General features: G+C 43.1%; 1 protein-coding gene across 1 annotated transcript in view; it reads left to right on the top strand.

The window, feature by feature from the left end:
* The window catches only part of CACNA2D4 (calcium voltage-gated channel auxiliary subunit alpha2delta 4), a 180,530-nt gene that overhangs the window by 142,591 nt on the left and 19,548 nt on the right, over nt 1–18,391 (top strand). The window contains exons 28-34 of the mRNA XM_060280005.1: nt 1,444–1,458; nt 7,402–7,446; nt 9,743–9,805; nt 10,788–10,858; nt 11,983–12,058; nt 15,241–15,293; nt 18,140–18,195. Of these exons, the coding sequence (XP_060135988.1) occupies nt 1,444–1,458; nt 7,402–7,446; nt 9,743–9,805; nt 10,788–10,858; nt 11,983–12,058; nt 15,241–15,293; nt 18,140–18,195 (379 nt within the window). The remainder of the gene's footprint in view (nt 1–1,443; nt 1,459–7,401; nt 7,447–9,742; nt 9,806–10,787; nt 10,859–11,982; nt 12,059–15,240; nt 15,294–18,139; nt 18,196–18,391) is intronic.

Below are 18,391 nucleotides of genomic sequence, written 5' to 3'. Positions count from 1 at the left end.
ACACTGCACTCCATCATGCTGTCTCTGCTTAATGAAGATCAGGGGTCAGCAACCTTTTTCAGCCGTGGGCTGGTCCACCGTCCCTCAGACCATGTCGTGGACTGGAATATTTTTTTTGGGGGGGGTGAACAAATTCCTATGCCCCACAAATAACCTATAGATGCATTTTAAATAAAAGGACACATTCTACTCATGTAAAAACACACTGATTCCTGGGCCGTCCACAGGCCGGATTTAGAAGGCGATTGCTCCGCATCCGGCCCCCGGGCCTTAGGTTGCCTACCCCAGATGGCCATTCATTCTACCTCAAACTATTTTCTTAAGGCTGAATTTGAAAGGGTGTTGTTGATATAATCTAATAGTACTGTGGTTGTGCGCGCTTTCTGTACTATTGGTTGCGTTTGCTGCCAGTTCACTTCAGGGCTTAATTTAACATGCCCACACAAGTGTTTAAAGCCCCAAATACCTGAAGACTGCTTCCTTTCCTATAGAGCCTATTGGGTGTTAAGAGGTGCCCCTCTTGATAGTTTCATTCAGGGCCAGCTCTAGGGGTAGGCTGGGTGGCGCGGGGGTGAGGGCGCCGGCCCGGCAGGGGGGCGTCGCGCAGCAGAGCCGTGCAGAAGCCGTGCTGCGCCCTGCGCCCACCCACCAGCCGCAACAAGAAACGGGGCGGAGCGGGGGCGCCGGAGCGATCTCTGCACCACGGCGCCAGGGAGACCGACATGGTTGAGACGGCCCTGGTTTCGTTGCCCCAGAAGCTTGGAATGGTGGTAGCCTGGGAAAGGGCATTCTCTTTGACTGCCCCTGCTGAAGACACACCTTTTTTACACTGGCATTTGACACCTGAGATGTATATTTTTAGGACCCACCCTATTTTTGTGATTGTGTCATTTTAAACTGTTTTTAAGTTGTATTTTAGGTTGTTGTAACCCACTCTGGGACCTTAAGGTGAATGCAGGAAAAATTAAATTAACCACCACAACAAGCACATTCATCCCACAACCACAGACATTTGAGGGAAAGGTGCACATTGAGAACAACCTCCACCCCCCACCCCCTGCCCAAAAGATGACTGTCTAGTTGAGAATAAATGGAGGCTAAAACTTCATTCCCAGAGGGAGAAGTGCCTTAAATAAGTAGTTCAGTTTAAGAACTTGGCATTATCAGCCTCCTTACATGTGTGCATTTATACATTATTATATACTATACAAAGTTTAGCTGGGAATGAGAAAGTGATGATTGAGGGTGCTGAAAAGAAACTTGCTCACATTTCTGGCTCTGTTTCCAGCACCCATTCATTTGTAGGAAGCCTTCTCTTAGTTCACTGGCAGTCAATAATGGTTCAATAAGAAGTCACTAATGGACATTTTGTCTCCTCTTTCCACTTCCATTCCATGTTCTGCAATGCTCTGCGTGTCAATGGTTCCATATACCATCTTCCAGCCCAATGACACTGATGTAAGTAAGGAGCTTTGAAGGCCAAGAGATTTCCCAGAAGCCCTTTTCTGTGTGTGCTTCATGAAACTTTGATAGTCATGTGTCATTTGTGTGTCAGGAGTTGGGTTGAATACATTTATATGTACAGTAACTAAATATTGCAGACAAACCAAAGCAAGTTGCCAAGAAGCACTAAAGAGTGTGACTCAAATAATGGGAAAAGTTTGAAGGTTCAGAAATAGCTTGATACCTATGAAGTCACCAGAGGCTGATGAGCTTTAACATGTTTCATGAACAAGTACATTTTAAGCTTTTCCACCCCAGCAGGCCTAGAGCAACAGCTAGAGTTACAAAGCCTTGATTCTGATGCAATTGAGCTCACGGTCCGATTTCAGTCCTGTGCAACTTCTAAACAACTTTGCAAATAAGTTCACAATAGTTACTAGCCTTGCTGTGGCATCATCAGATGAAGTTTGATCTTTTCAGAGCTATGGATTTAGCCCACTTTCTAAGACATGGCTTCTAAGAACAGAATACTGATCTGTTTCTCCAGAATGTATTCCTTCTCTTTGCTCCTTTGTGACAGTGGAGGCTGGGGCACAACTAATCAGCTTAGTTGCCTGTTGAGAGTAGACATTGCTTCCAGAAGACCAGGTGGAGAGGTTTGTTTTTTAAAAAACTGAAAGAGTATTTGCCCACCCCACCCCCACCTCCCTTTCAGGCTGTCAGTCTACACCTAGGTGAACTATTTTCTTAACATGGAAAAAAAGATTATTTTGTCTTTGTGATAGATATGACACTCCATATGATGCAAAGCCAATCAGAAGCGTTTAATGGAATTTCTACAGCCTACCAGCTTAATTAATATGCAGGTGGGCCATGGAAGGGTAAACAGACTAGTGGGAATCTGATTATCACAATCAGTTCTTGTCTCCAGGAAATATTTGCATTCCTGTCTGACAGGATTGTGCAGCTTAATCAAAGAATGGGATTCAGTTGGTGCTGAGTTGAATCTACATCTCAAATTAGCTGTCTGGGTGCCCTAACCTCTTGCTCTAATGCACAATGACAAGGCAATAAAGAAAGTTTCAGTCAGGATGACAGCTTATTTTATCCAGTACAAATCAAGAAAATGTCTATATCTAATAGAAACATATGGCAGTATCTTTGCCACAGGCACCATGAACCAGAGCTGACAGGGCTCTTTTTCGCACCTTTAAATAGCCTGCTATTTTTTAAAAGGGGTTGCTACTTCTCCCCTCTCCCAGACCTCTACAATAGAGCTGCACAATACCTCGATCTCCAAGCGGTGTGAGGTTCCAGGTGCTTACCCAGGGCCCATGTTTCCTTTTGGAAATGAGGCACCATGGTTTGTTTACACATATACACAACGTGAGCCTAAGATGGAGGGGTTCACAGCATTAACACCTCCCGAAAGGTCTTGTTTCTCTCATAGCTGCTGCCTTGGATTCCAACAGAAATCAACCATTGTGCTGTGACTCTCTCTCCAGCTTCCTGCCTTTACCAGCCTGCAGCCTTTTTTCCTCTAGGTCACATCACAACCAACTCTAAACTCTGGCTTTTGTTCTTCTAACTAGCTCAGAGTTGGAGGCATACCTGCCAAGTTGCTGTCAGAGAAATAAGGGACTGGGCCGGAAATAGCAGACCGGAAGTAGCGCTACCGCCATTTTTGTACTGGGCGGAGCATGCTCAGAAGTGACTTTTGATGCTGCTTTGCCCAGTTCCAAAATGGCCGCCACGCCAGAAGTCGCACTGCAGCCATTTTGGAACTGGGCAAAGCAGCATCAAATGTCGCTTCTGGGCATGCTCCGCCCAGTTTCAAAATGGCCGCCGCGCCAAAATAAACCGGGGGGGAAGAAAAATATCCATTTTTTCAGCTAGGAACAGCTGGGAAAACGGGGATTTCCCGGGGAAAATGGGAGACTTGGCAGCTATGGTTGGAGGATGGCCTCCACCCATTTGCCATCTGGCACAGAGGCCCCTCTCCTTGGCTTTCTTAAGGGCCCATTACCCTTCCTTTGTTTTTTTAATGGCCCATCTCCCAGGCAACCTCCTAAGCACAAGAAGATGGGTCTAGGAATTAGGAGTCTGGCATCCTGTTTAACTCCCTAAGGCTTGCTTAAATTCTAACACCTACTGGACCCAGGAATTTAGGGGAGCCTGGCAGCCACAAACTCATAACAATAAATACTTCTGTGGATATTTCAGTGTTCCTGGTTTATATAGCAATTCATATAAGAAAATTTCAATCTGTTTCTTTTTGTGTGTGTCCCTTCTCTAAAATTGGGGAACACTGCTCATTTCCTAATAAAATCTGAAGGCAGCCCTGTTTAGGGAAGCTTTTAAAGTTTAGTAGATTATTGTATTTTAATACTTCTGTTGGAAGCCACCCAGAGTGGCTGGGGAACCCAGCCAGATGGGCAGGGTAATAATAATAATAATAATAATAATAATAATAATAATAATAATAATAATAATAAATTTTAACTGGGATTTGGTCTCCTGATGGAGGAGTAAGCAGCTTTGGGGAGATAGACACTGTCAGACACTCCCTTTCCTCTATGTCTTAATTGGGTCAAAAGAATGAAAATGGAGCTCTCCAATTAAATCACAGTGATTATCACTCAATCATCTATGTGTCTTCACACTTGCTGGTTTGATTGACAGCAATAGGGTGCCTTTGGCAGTACTTTTATTGACAGATTTTCCCAATCTGTTCCATTAACCACGGAGCAGGCATGTGATTCCTGGGCTAATGTGCATTTTTTTTAAAATGGCTGATCCACATTAAGAAGTTCCATGATTTCTTCAATTATTGTTGTTCTTTAATAAAAAGACAACATTTTCACCAGCTTCTCCCTTGTGCATCTTAGATGCTAACAGTCCTCTGTTAAAAAAAGAAAAGAAAAGTGAAAAAGACAGATCTATTTATTTAGTGCAGGAATATGGAACCTTCTGTAGCTGACAGGCAGATATTTCCCCACCTCTGCTGGCCAGATTTGACAATTTGGCGGAACCATTCTCCTGTCAAGCCTGATGTCACTGTGATAGCCCCAATTGTTGGGACTTCAGCATAAGCTGATTGAAAGCCATTTTTAAGCAGCCCTGAGCTGCTCTTTAAATGTTCAAAAACTGGGGTTTCAAAGAACAGAGTGGGGCTACTTGCAAAGGGGCTGTCAAACAGCTCCATGTTGCACTTTGGTCATGTGCATCTATTCCCTGCAGGGGATTTTGGTGTATGCAGCCAAGCTGAGCAGGGTTTAACCCGCTGTGGGTTAAACCACAGAGCCTATGGCTTGCCAGTCAGGTCGGCGGTTCGAATCCCCGCGACGGGGTGAGCTCCCGTTGTTCGGTCCCAGCTCCTGCTAACCTAGCAATTCGAAAGCACCTCAAACTGCAAGTAGATAAATAGGTACCACTGTGGCGGGAAGGTTAACTGCATTTCCGTGCGCTGCTCTGGTTCGCCAGAAGCGGCTTAGTCATGCTGGCCACATGACCTGGAAGCTGTACACCGGCTCCCTTGACCAATAAAGCGAAATGAGCACCGCAACCCCAGAATCGGTCACGACTGGACCTAATGGTCAGGGGTCCCTTTACCTTTATCTATCCCCGATGAACAGGAGTTAAAACCTGCTGCTTTGTATATGTGTACAAAGGGGGTGCAAATGGGCTTTCAAACAGCCTCATGCTGTGCATTGGCTGCATGTGGCTCTTCCCCTTCCCAGAAGGGGAATTGATTCATGCAGCCAAACTGAGCAGGATTTAATCCCTGCTCATCAGCTGATGAGAAAGGGCTAAAACCTGCTGCTTCTGCTGTGTATGCTATTTGATAGCTGGGGAACAGCCAACATAAAATCAACCCCCCACCCACCCCTGCCCATCAACTGGAGTGACATCAGCTGATTGGCAGATGGGCATAGTTTTGGGTGTTTTTTGTTTTGTTTTGTTTTTGAAAAATTGGTTCATGTTCCAAATTTCCTCCACTGGGAGGCCTCACAGTTTGAAGGTTCCTCACCCTGATTTAGTTCCTCTATAAACAGTGTTTCCATGCGCTGCTCTGGCTCCGCCAGAAGCAGCTTAGTCATGCTGGCCACATGACCCGGAAAAACTGTCTGCAGACAAACGCCAGCTCCCTCGGCATCCCCAGAGTTGTCCACAACTGGACTTAACTGTCAGGGGTCCTTTACCTTTACCTTTTTATAGACTGCTTAGTATCCACAGATCTTGAAGCAGTTTGCAATACCAAAAATCCAAATACATCTAAATACATACATAGACAAGAAGCCAACTTTCAGAAGATTCAAATACATAAACATGCAGTATCTATACCCATAATAAATCCACTCCACTTAAATTTGGGGAGGAGTTGTGGTGGACCATGTGGCTGCCCACTCCCCTCCGGGAGCGGGGGATGTAGTCCCACGTTGCCCGGAGGATCCCGGCCATGTCATCAACCAGCCAGCCAATCCGCTGGCTGGGGAGGCGTGGCCAGGATCCATTTAAACGGAGGCGCGAGCCAGAGAGCTTCCTCTTGGCTTGCGTCCTTGATCTCCCACCCACCCTTCCTAATTTGCAGGTTTTCTTATCTGACTTTGCTATGGACCTCAGTCGCCATTGAGGGGCCTGGTAGGAATTTTTCTACTTGGCAAATTGGCATGGGTTTGGTTTTCACCTACCTCATAGCAATTGTCATAACTTTGTAAGGTTTTGCAGTTAGGCATTGATGGGGGAGGGGAGGTGTGGCCATCACCTGCCCCTCCAGGCTTAAGGGTATTCCGTTAAAGGAATCCGGGTGTGTGGATCTTGTTTGAAGCCTGAGGCAGGGCTAGGGCCATGTCACGACCCCATTGGGAACCCTGGGGGAGCTCGAGTTGGTTTGCATCGACGGGGCCAAAATTTGCCCAATTACATTAACCTAATATCTGTGTCCTGGTGTTTTATTCATCAACGAGGGGGTGGTTACGGGGTCTCAACATGCAATAACAAACTAGTGTGTAGCATGCTAAAATCTTCCAACCAACATAAAACTCACAGTTTATGCAACCCCTCACAACATATTCCTCCAGTAATTTGCAACAACAGATTTATCATCCAACGCATGGCAGGAAACACACATGAAAGAATTGTACTGGACAAATCAGTAAGCACAGAATGAATGATAATTATGAAACCTACAGGCACCAACAATATTTTCTTACTCACCATTTAACCCTCCATGTATTGTTAAGTTCAGTGCTGTGACACATGTCAACTTTGGTTCACTGCAGATCTCCAGCTGAAGCAAATGGACAGTGCCCGAGGACACTATACAATGTTCATATATCATCTGTCAAACTGTTACCAGAAAACCAAAGGCAGCCAATATTGTCACTGCTTTCTCCATTGTGTAACCATCTTTATTATTACTATCAAGGGCATCTGGTTCTGCCATGTTTACCTACACTGAAATTTGCTTTGATGCACCAAATAGTCATCATTCCACACTGAACACAGCATATGAAGCGACAAACATGTATCTAACACATAAGAAGCAAGTACCAGGGAGTGGTATTTGTTCCAAACTCCTAGGCTCATGTTGCTTGTATGTCTGCATATGTATGTCTCAGTTGGAAACATTTCAGAAAAGTCATGGTGAACAAGGCATGGTGAAGTAGCTTAATCCAATTTAAGATAAAATACAGCATAACCACATTCACATAAAGAACAACTGCCACTCTAGGAAGCTGAGCTGAAGAGACGACTGGGACACTTCTTTCATAGGCTTACTTAAAATGATCCTTCTTGTGGAGAAAGCCGAAGGGGATGTAACACACCAGCATATGATGTGCAAATATTGCCTGAATTAGACATGCCTGTTCCTTACTCCTGTAAAAATACCTAATGATGCCCAGGTAAATGCAGTCTAAAGTGAGACACCATTTAACTTCTCCTCTTGTATTCCAGTGCAGTGATGTGGATGGTCTGTGTCCCTTGAACTGTCAAGATGACGTAAGTTGCTAGGTTTATTTTAAAAAAAAATTGTTCAGATCTATAATTGAGGAAATGTAACTTGAGGGTTCTGTGACTCAGGATCATTATTATTCCCCTGTTGCTTTTTATTTGCTTGGCTAGTTTTCGTTTTTTACAGATGGGGGAAAGAGATGGTTCATTGCTGAGGGCCATTCTCTTTGCCTGAGATCCAAACCAGATATGGTAGGGCAGCCATCAAAAATAAAATGGGTGGGCCTATTCCTTGCAAGAGGGAAGAGAGAAAAACTCCCTGTGTTCTATGCTTTAAGCAGTTTTCTCCTAGTTCATTTTTGACACCAGACGTGAGCTGGACAAATTGAGTAAAGCGGAAGAGCACAGAGAGATAAGATGGGCAGGGAGATCAGGTTTCGACTTTCCTCTACACATGTTTTCCCCATGTAAATGATAGGCCTGAACCCCATGAAGTAGGGATGTGGATAAAGTACATGTCCAGTTTGGTCCCTAGCCAGAATTTGAACCCAGTTGGCTCTATATATGTAAATTATCTACAGGCCACTAATCAGCCTAACGTCTCAGAGCTGTTTAAAATGTAAACAAAAGAAAATGCATTAGTTTTTATTGCATTCTTAGCCCATCCTTTCCTCAATAAATGCAAAGGTGAATATGGTTCATTCTCTTTTAGACTCCAAGGTATGTTAGAATGGGGGGGGGGGGCTGGTCCAGGGTTACCTAGCAAACTTCATAGCTAAACAAGGATCTGAACCTCGTTTCCTCAGTTACAGACCAGCACTCAAGGCAAGAAGCCTTAAAAATACATCCATGAAGTTTCTGATAAGACAATGTGGCTCTGAAAAATGGCATGTGGTAAAAACCTCTTGAGGGTTTTATGTGGACTGGAAGGACTTTGACTTTCATAATTCTAGAATTCATTTAGAAAGCTTACAGAATTGCAGTGCCCCATATTATCCCCAAATATCAATTGTGTATTGAGAGTGTCATTAGGTTTAATTAATTGTTATGAAAACATTGTGAGAACCACAGCTATGACTAATTATGCAAATAAGCATGTGAATATAGTGTTCATTCAGGCTTAAGCAGTGTGTGGACCGAGAACTCCTAGAAGTGCAAGCTGGATTTCAAAGGGGCAGAGGAAGCTGAGACTAAATTGCAAACATGCGCTGGATTATGGAGAAAGCTAGAGAGTTCCAGAAAAAACATCTACTTCATTTCTCTAGCCTGCAGTTGCTTTGTTAATGAGTTCCTGGACTTGTACCTTGCAGTACACTGCTGTGTTTACTTTGCCCCAAAGATGCTACAAAGAATGCTAAGAGTCTAGGCAGAACTGCATGAGCTCTATGAAGCCAAATGGAACAGGATTCTGGGATAGCCTCACATGAGCCCCCAAATATGCTTTACTTTTGGGGGAAAACAATATGGAGTATAAGCTTACAATAGCAGTGCAAAAGTACCACCAGTGCTCTGATATCAAATTCAGGAAACTTGTAAGCAAGCACAGAAATAACAAAACATCAGAGAGTCTTAGGTGATGTACACATTAGCAGTTTAAATCACAGCAAGGACATTCCTGCCCCCCGCCCCCCCCCCACACACACTGCACGTCAAGTCACATTTGTTAATTGTTGTACACACCAGAGAGGGGAGAGGGATGTCTTCACCCAACGTGAAGACCTGCCCCTATAGCACTCCCCCAAGCTCCTATTCATGAAACTGTCATCTGTGCATGCGCAATAGGGGGAGATTATTGGGTTGCTTTTAGTTTTTGTTATGTATTTTGTGCTTTTTATATTGTAATTTTATGTTGCGATCTGCCCTGAGATCTATGGGTATATGGCGATGTGCAAATTTAATAAATAATAATAATAGATGTCTCAAGTGTACACAGCTCAACTTAATTGCTAAACGAATGTGGCTTGAGTTTCCTTTCAGATTAATGGCAGTCTATGGGGAAACACATCAAACAGTCGTATTTCTCAGGAAACTAGGGGATTTATCTGTTTTATTTATTTAACAAAATGTATATACTCCTTGAATGTAAAACAATAAAATTAACTTTAGAAATCTCTAAGCGGTTAGCTCTCTGTTGTGGGTAACATTGTGTGTACAGTACATGGATTCAAAAGCCAGTGGGGGGAGCAAACCGGAGCCAGAGTTAAAGGTAATGCCTTACATAAGACCACTAGAACTGTGGGAGCAGAATCCTAGCAGCTCACAGGGGAAGGCAGAAGGCTTCATACTAGGCAATATTGTCTTCTCTATAGCTGAAATTCCTTCCCCATTCTTTTTTTCTCTTCAGAATCTGAACTGCTTTCTCATTGATAATAATGGATTCATACTCATTTCCAAAGCCTCCAAACAGGTAAGATGTTTTCTGTGCTTACTTATAAAGCAGAGGCCTGTTTATAGAGCTGGGGGGCAGGGAGGAGCAAATTGGACAAGTCTGCAGGTTTCTTTTGTTAAGGCTTAAGCAAGGGGACTTCAGGTTCCCCCCCCAAAAAAAGAACAGTGAATACGTGCACTAATCACTTTTTAGACTTTGTGCAAATTTGTGAACCCCCCCAAGATAATTATATTTATTAACTATAATTGCACCCTGCCTTTCCAATAAGGAACTCAGGGTTGAGTTTTATCTTCTTTTAAACCAGGCCACATTACATTACCTCATGGTACACTTTCTAGAAGCTGCATGCCAGCATTGGACAGGCCTAGAGGTAATAGTGGGTGGAGCAATGAAAGTGACTCTTGCACAATAGGCTACATCCTAGCCAGGGCCAGTTCACCCATGAGGTGGGTTGAGGCAGCTGACTAAGGCGGCAGAAGTCCAAGAGGTGGCACCCATTGCAGGCACCCTGCTCACCCCACCACCACTGCCAGTGGCAAAGAAGCAGCAATGGTAGCTTCCAGCGAGATCTCACCAAAACCTTGCGAGATCTCACCAAGATCTCTCTGGAATCCACTGTCTTCATGGATAGTGGGCACTGCTTCATCCTTACAACAACATACCATATAGTATGCCTGTACTGTATTACTATCCCCATAGTTTAGATGATAGGCTGAGAAATGATGACTTGTTTAAGGCCACCTGGTGAGTGCATGACTGAGCTAAGATTTGGATTTCATTTTTATTGACCATGGTGCCACACACTTCTCTAAACCCCGCTTTGCTAAACAGCCTGAGGACATAGCAGAGCACCACCTGCTTAAAGGGCTTGTTTTATGATAGTGGCAATATTAAGTATTTCAAACTCGTAGTGGGGATGGATTATCTGGACTGATAAAAAGCTGAGAAGGTTTATCCATAGTTTCTGCTTTTCTCTCTCTTTATCTCCCTGTGCTCGCAGACCAACAAATTTTTGGGAGAAGTGGATGGCTCTGTTATGGCCCAGCTCATAAACATGGGAATGTTCAAACAGTAAGTATTACTATCTCCTCCGTATTGATTTCCTTTCAGAGAAGAGCCTGGTTGAAGGAAAATGCCTTATCCCCATTGAGAATTATCACAGCTAAACATTAAAAAAGAGAATGAACACAGTGGGGTATGGAATATTGCCTCAGTTGTTAGGACTTGTTCACATTTGTTATCCATAGAAAGACTGAAGCATCTCCAGGTACATGCTCACATAGGCAAATGTAATGTGTGAACTGCATAATAATGGGTGCAGCCAGTACCGATTCTATGATTTGCAGCAGCCAAAGAAAGCATTGCTGCAGTAACAGGAATCACTCCTGATTATATCCACTGTCACACAGTTTGTGCACAACATGAACGAATGCAAAGTGTTACCTATTTTCATTTCCCTGCTTGCGTTCTAAGAATGCATGTTGAAAGATGGCAAACAAACAAATACACAAAAATACAGGCATGTATCTTTTTTTAAATGTCAGAAGTAACATTACATTACTGTGTAGCAATACAATTTCATGTGGCTTCATCTAGGCCATTTATGTTCCTGACTTGGAGGCCCTTACATGTTACCAGAACAGCATGGGAGCCCAGAACAATGTGAGCAAAGCTAACTGTGTTTGCTATTCCCATCCAATGTTTCCCTGTACAGCATAGTACAGGGCATAGGCTTTCAAACATTATATGCAACTCATCAATAGAGCACATGTTTCATATGCAAAGGTTCTAGGTTAAACCCCTGGCTTCTCTGGTGAAAACTTATGTGTAAAACTCTGGAGAGCTGCTGCCAGTCAGTGCAGACAATAATAAGCAAAATGATCTGATATGGTGTAAAGGAGACCTTTGAAAGTCACCTTCAATCAGAATTTTAAAAGGTAAAGGACGCCTGGACAGTTAAGTCTAGTCAATGGCGACTATGCGCTGTGGTGCTCATCTTGCTTCAGGCCAAAGGAGCTGGCGTTTCCAAGTCATGTGGCCAGCATGACTAAACTGCTTCTGGTGCCACAGTGTTCCGTTGCACCACTGTACAATCAGAGTGCACAGTAGTGGGCTAGGCAGACTGGTGGACTCTTGGGCTAAGCTGGTGTGTTGAACACATGGGCCCACTTATCAGTTTTGTTTTGTTTTTGCAGGGTGAAAATGTACGACTACCAAGCCATGTGTAAAATGCCCCACCACCACCATAGTGGTGCGCGCCCTCTTCTCAGTGTAAGTATCTGTAAGCATTCCTACATAATACATAAAACATGGAATAAAACATATTAGAACAGCATTGGTCCAGTTCTTTAAGTCATTCTGCTCCAGGGTGAGACCACCCCATGCCTCACCATCATTGCCAGGCATGGGGTGCAGGAGAGAGCTGTGTGAGGGCAGAAGTGCCTTTGCTTCCACTGCTGATTACACTGAGGGTGGAATCGTGCTTATCATCCTTGTCTTTGCTACAAGCCTGATTGCTTTTCCTGTGCTCTTATTTGAGGACTATGCAAGGACAGAAGAAGAAGCCAAGGCACGTCTGCCCTCATGTCCTCTTCCCCATGTACTCTGATTGTGGGGGCTGGACACAATTACGTCACTCATCTGATGACGCCAGTGAAGGCAGACTGGGAAGGGGATTTTAATTGTTTATTACAGGACAGGAGATTTCCCGGTTTTTCACCAATATCTTTTTGCTAGTGTCACAACAAAGATGATAATTAAAACCCTTTTGGTGGTCATTTTTTTAAACATCCAAATCCAGAGTGCTGCCATTCTGTGAGAAGGGAAGAAGGTTTCACACAGGGAAACACAGGGAAACAGTAGATTCCCAGTGCCACTTTTTGTCCTTCACCTATAGCCTGTGTGCTCAGAAAAATGTGGCACTTGCATAGTGAGAATATATTTCTGATCCTGCACCCAATAAGCTGTCTCCAATTTTCATTTCCCAAAGTAAGTAATTTCCACTCTGTTTCACACATGAATTTAGCTGGAGTCAGCAGACCAAGCAAAACAATTCCAAAATTCAATGGTGAAAGGCACAGGTAAAATTGACCCATCATTCTGCAATTGATCCTGGGATTTGTTTCATGCCACATGTATTGACCAAATAGCAGTACATGTGTATTAAGTTGGAAAAGATGGAAGATACCAGAGACAATGCATCCTGGGGATGGAAAGTAGCTGAACTTTTCCTTCCTTTTCTTCTTTTCCCCATCTCAATTTATGCCTGCTGCATCTTTCACCAGTAATCAAAATGAACTCCAAATTAATCCTACATTGGAGCACTCTGGTGCCAATTTTGGCTATGTGAAATCGTTGCTGTCTACTAGGTCTGTGCCTTTAATTGATCAGAATAGGATTTGTTTGTTAGAGTTGGATTAACTAAGTAGTTGTATCTGGCATTACATAATCAAATTTGTATTAACTAAATAGGGAAACACCCACTAATTAGAGTTGGACTGGTACTGCAAATCAAAGGGCTTTTTATCACCCATGTTAGCTCTATTCCTTTAGGGAATTTAGCCTTGTCGTTTGAAGGAGAGAGGGGTGGATATGTGAAAATGTATTGCTGTCAGTAAAACCAATATAAGCTCACCACAGGTCCTGAACCTGGCACCTTGAATATGGTAGGCAGTGGTTTAGCTTGTCACCAGCAAGTAAAACTAAGAAACCCAGTAGATCGGCAAGCCTTTCTTAAACATCAAAAGGTCAGAATTGATCATATGGCAAAGCCTAAAGGCTTCTTCAGACATCCTTTTTATTGTGCATCCAGAATTATTTCTGCTCCTCATTGTTTTGGGGTGATGATATGCATGATCCCACTTACAATACTGTTTGTGGTAAAAGTTTTGGGGTGGACATACTGCTTCATTCCCTGTTGGTCCATGTCCCATAGTTTCCTATTGAAATTTTGTAACTTTTTAAATACAAATGTTCCAGGGTGTCTCACTTTTGCTGCACTATAGTGCAAGAGTGCTCCCCCCAAAAGCCCACCCATTTGTAGGGGTCCTACTACTACTTATTAAAGTTTCATGGAGAGGCTCGTGTCTGGTTAGAGCAGCAAAATGCTTGACCTTGCTTCCTGCTAAGGTTTATCCATCCTTGCTCTTCTGATCTTGCCACTCCACCTGACAAGCACCGACAAGCACTTGGGCAAAGGGATCTTAAAATGCTGCAGAAAACCCTCCAAATTCTAAAACCAAAGCATTCAAATTGGGCTTTTACAATAAAACTATGCAAATGAGGCATACCTAATTTGGTTGAGTAACTCGTCGTTTCTTTTAAAATTATGTTTTGGTACCTTTTTGTCAAAAGACAAGGATATCAGTCCAATAGCTTTCATCATTAATTCATTCATCGTTTTATGAATCTCACTCTATCATGTCTGTTTGTTTATATAATTTTAATGAGGTGCTTTAAGAAATGTTTTTAATGTTGCTTTGAGCATGTACAAAAGCATGGAAATTAACTCATAAATCATATAAATAAACAAATTGTGTGGAGAGCTGGAGATGAGCAGACATTTAAAAAAGAAAAGTTGGAGTGATGGTCATGAGAAGAAGCTGGAAATATAACAGCTAAAATCCCATGTCTTCTGTCCAATATCTGGCGGGCCACAGGTTCCCTCTCCCTGCTGTTTGGAAACTAGCTCGCCTGGCAGAATGAAACAAAAAAGTAATCCCTGGAAACATCACCATTGTTGTTCATAAGAAGAAAGCACTAATGGAGAGAACAAAAAATATAGACTGAACCTTTGACCTTATTACGTTTCTACTCAGATATAGCTTTGAGTTCATACAACACTGTAGTTGAGAATGTTATTAGAATTAAGATATACAAATATACCTCGTATGTCATATTCCCACAAAAGAAAAATAATACCTTTGCTCCAAAGCAGATTTGCCTAAATCCTTTAGATGAGACTATCCACATTTTCAGCATGATCATGAGGACTAGAAATCCCCTGATATTAAAATTGTTCTGCATTGTGTAGCACCTACCAGTTTATATGCTAGAGACCTTATTGCATTAGGCACTCCTACTGACAAGGTTTGTGTGGTGTTTTGCTTTTGCCTACAGTTTGAAGTGGAAACAATTTATTTTCCACCATTAGAACAAGTATGTTTTCTAAAGTTTTAGTCATACAAATAGCTTTAGCTCTTTCTTTCTATGAGCTATTTAGGCTATTACGGTTGAAGAGAGCCAGTTAAGTAATTATGTCTTCAAAGACTCATGTGAATTCCCGATAAGCTTCCCGACCTTTCCAAAGATGAGGTTCAGAATTATTTTTGGTAGTAGGCTGACTTGTATGCATATTGCTTCTTCTTAGAGTCTGCCTCCTAATTTGTAGATTGGCTTCTGGAATTGTGGGCTCTGTAAAATACTCCTCTTCTTTGGCTTTCTTTTTTCAACAGCCAGTTTATGCCTTATTAGGAGCAGTAAAGTGGCTGATAACTGACTTCCTCATGTGAGTACAAACATTTTGGAGTTCTGGGGGGAAAGATTATCATTAGAAGTAGAAACTATAACTGCAAGCTTTAGTATATTTACATCAGTGCATTAATCAACTAATGCTTGTGTTCGTTAATAGGTTTGAGGAAATTTAAATTGGTGGGGCTTGATGTTACTGGCACAAGCATTTTTAGAATTCTGGTATGCGACTATAATAGCGAATAAACAAGAAAATATTCAAACAGTCCTGAAGCAATTGACAGTCCTAACTTTTAGAAGCACAAGCTGGAGAAGTTGCAGTCACAATATAGATAGTCCTGTTATTCCAAAATGTAGAATTGAAACACATAGAGTAGATTTCCAGGTCCATGAAACTTAGGACACATCTGTTTCTACAGGCAGGCTACTTACATACGACATTTTATTCTAAAATCAATGGAGAATGAGTACTTGTTTTTTCTATGTAGTCCACACTACATAGAAAAAAACACTATGCACTATGTAGGCAGGCACAGGCACTTACTTGCTTGCCCAGAAATGATGCATTTTTCCCTGGGGAAGAGTTTTGTGTGTTAGTGAACCAATGTCACTAACATTAACAGTTTTATGTTCTACTACCGTACGTGGATATAAATCAACAAAGTATCTGTGAGTATCTACATGGATGTAAATCAACAAGTATCAGGCTTACCTATCCCTTCTCAAATTCTAATGAACTTGAATAATTTGGTCTGTTGAAAACAGAGGAAAGAGGAGGGACAATCCTGTTCCTATGAGGAAAGTATGTTAATGGAGTAGACCTAACTTGCCATCTCTGCCAAGGTGACACATTGTGGGGCTTCAGGAAGAAAGGCAGATTAATGAGTGCATTTGATATTTTATTAATATATTTGTTACTAACAACCTCATACCCAACATTGCTTGGAAGTTCTCAGAAACCAAAAAAATTGGTGTCATTTTGTGATCAGTAGTTAACACAGTGCACTTTTGAAAGGTTTGGTTTTCCATCTTGATTCAAAATGAGGCCCAATTGCATACAAACATGGGTTAAAACCTGGCCTTTGATCATACTAAATTTGGTTATGATATAGTAAAGGTAAAGGGACCCCTGACCATTAGGCTTAGCTGCCAAGTATCCCGTTTTTCACGGGAAACCCCCGGATTTTAATCCGTTTCCTGCTGTTCTCCCGGAGAAAAATCCCGGAAATTCCCTGGATTTCCTACCTGCCAGGGAGCCTCCATTTTGGGTGCCGCTCTTCCCATGTGTGGGCACCGGAAATCAGGCAGAGCGGCACCGGAAGTCGCTTCTACGCATGCCCGGCAGCCATCTTGGTGGTGGCTGCATGGTGGCAGCTGTCACTAAGATGGCCATCGCCATGCGGCCACCACCAAGATGGCTGCCGGGCATGCGTACAAGTGACGTCCGGTGCCGCGCTGCTGCTGATCCCGCATTTTTCAGACTTGGCAGGTATGCCATTAGGTCCAGTCGTGACCGACTCTGGGGTTGTGGTGCTTATCTCGCGTTATTTGCTGAGGGAGCTGGCGTACAGCTTCCAGGTCATGTGGGAGCATGACAAAGCTGCTTCTGGCGAACCAGAGCAGCACACAGAAACGCCGTTTACCTTCCCGCTGTAGCGATATCTATTTATCCACTTGTACTTTGAAATGCTTTCGAACTGCTAGGTTGGCAGGAGCTGGGGCCGAGCAACGGGAGCTCACCCCATTGCGGGGATTCGAACCGCCGACCTTCTGATCGGCAAGCCCTAGGCTCAGTGGTTTAACCCACAGCGCCACCCGCGTCCCTATGATATATTAAGAGGTATCCAAATATATAGAGAACAAGCAGCTTTCCAACATATATTGTAGATACCATGCTCCCCCTCATGTAGAACTTGTAATAGCTGTCAGCACATTAAAAAATAAACACACCCAGCAAATGGCTATTAAAAATAAACTGAACAAAAATATAACCATAAAATACCATTAAACAACATTTAAAAGTCAGCAGCACAGTAGAGCTTAACAAACAAGGCTTCTGCTGCTATGTTTTGTAGACCTGTAATAATAGATAATGTTTTAAGCTGCCATATGAATAAACAGAAAGTGGAAGACAACCAAACATGCAGTGGGAAGGAGTTGCATAAATTGGAAGCCACCACCACGAAGGCTTTACTGTGTGTTCTGCCCCCCACCTTAGAAAGTACTCAATGAAGGGACTACGAGGAGCACCTCCTTGGTAGTACAGTGGAGATTAATGATTACACTAGGCCAGGCATCCCCAAACTTCGGCCCTCCAGATGTTTTGGACTACAATTCCCATCTTCCCCAACCATTGGTCCTGTTAGCTAGGGATCATGGGAGTTGTAGGCCAAAACATCTGGAGCGCCACAGTTTGGGGATGCCTGTACTAGGCAGAGACTGAAGTGTTAGATTCAAACACCTTTGAATTTGAGACAAGGGCCATATTCCAAGATTCTTCATAGAGATTAACTTGCTAGGCACACTCCACAGCTGTCGCTGGGCACTGAATACCAGCAATCCACCATTGCTGAGCAGATGGCTTTCAAGGTGACCGAGTATATTTCCCTCCCAGCCACAAGGAGCACAGTGTTAATGACAGCCTTGCCACAGGAATTGCTAGTAATTTATTTTAGGATTAAGGCAGAATTATCCATTCTGAAAAGTAACAAAGGATTTAAAGTAACTGGATCAGGTGTGAACTGCAAGGCAAGTTCTAGGCTGCTCCTAAAGCCTAAAAGCTCAGAGTAGAGCAAATCACAGGGACTGTCTGCCTGCGTAACACCTTTGCCCTTCCGGGCTAGCATAAAATACATATTTCTCTCCCCCCCCCCCTTTTGACAGATTCTTTCTGGAGTTCAACCTATCTGGCTTCTGGCACACAGACAATTTGGCAGATGGTGAGTATGCGGGAATGCAGCCAGCTCACAGCACACAAATTTTGCAGCCACTGGGCTTGGATGAAGGAGCCACACATACGAATGCAATTTAGCACAATCCAGAGATATTGCCACCCTGTTGGCACTGAGAATCTATTCGCCAGCTTCCATTTCACCTTTATTCAGACACCCTGGAATATACTGGCAAGGTTTAATA

This window comes from Zootoca vivipara, chromosome 10 (assembly GCF_963506605.1).
Source record: "Zootoca vivipara chromosome 10, rZooViv1.1, whole genome shotgun sequence".
Lineage (NCBI taxonomy): Eukaryota > Metazoa > Chordata > Lepidosauria > Squamata > Lacertidae > Zootoca > Zootoca vivipara.
Note: the sequence above shows the minus strand (reverse complement) of the source record. Positions and strands in the feature narration are given on the sequence as shown.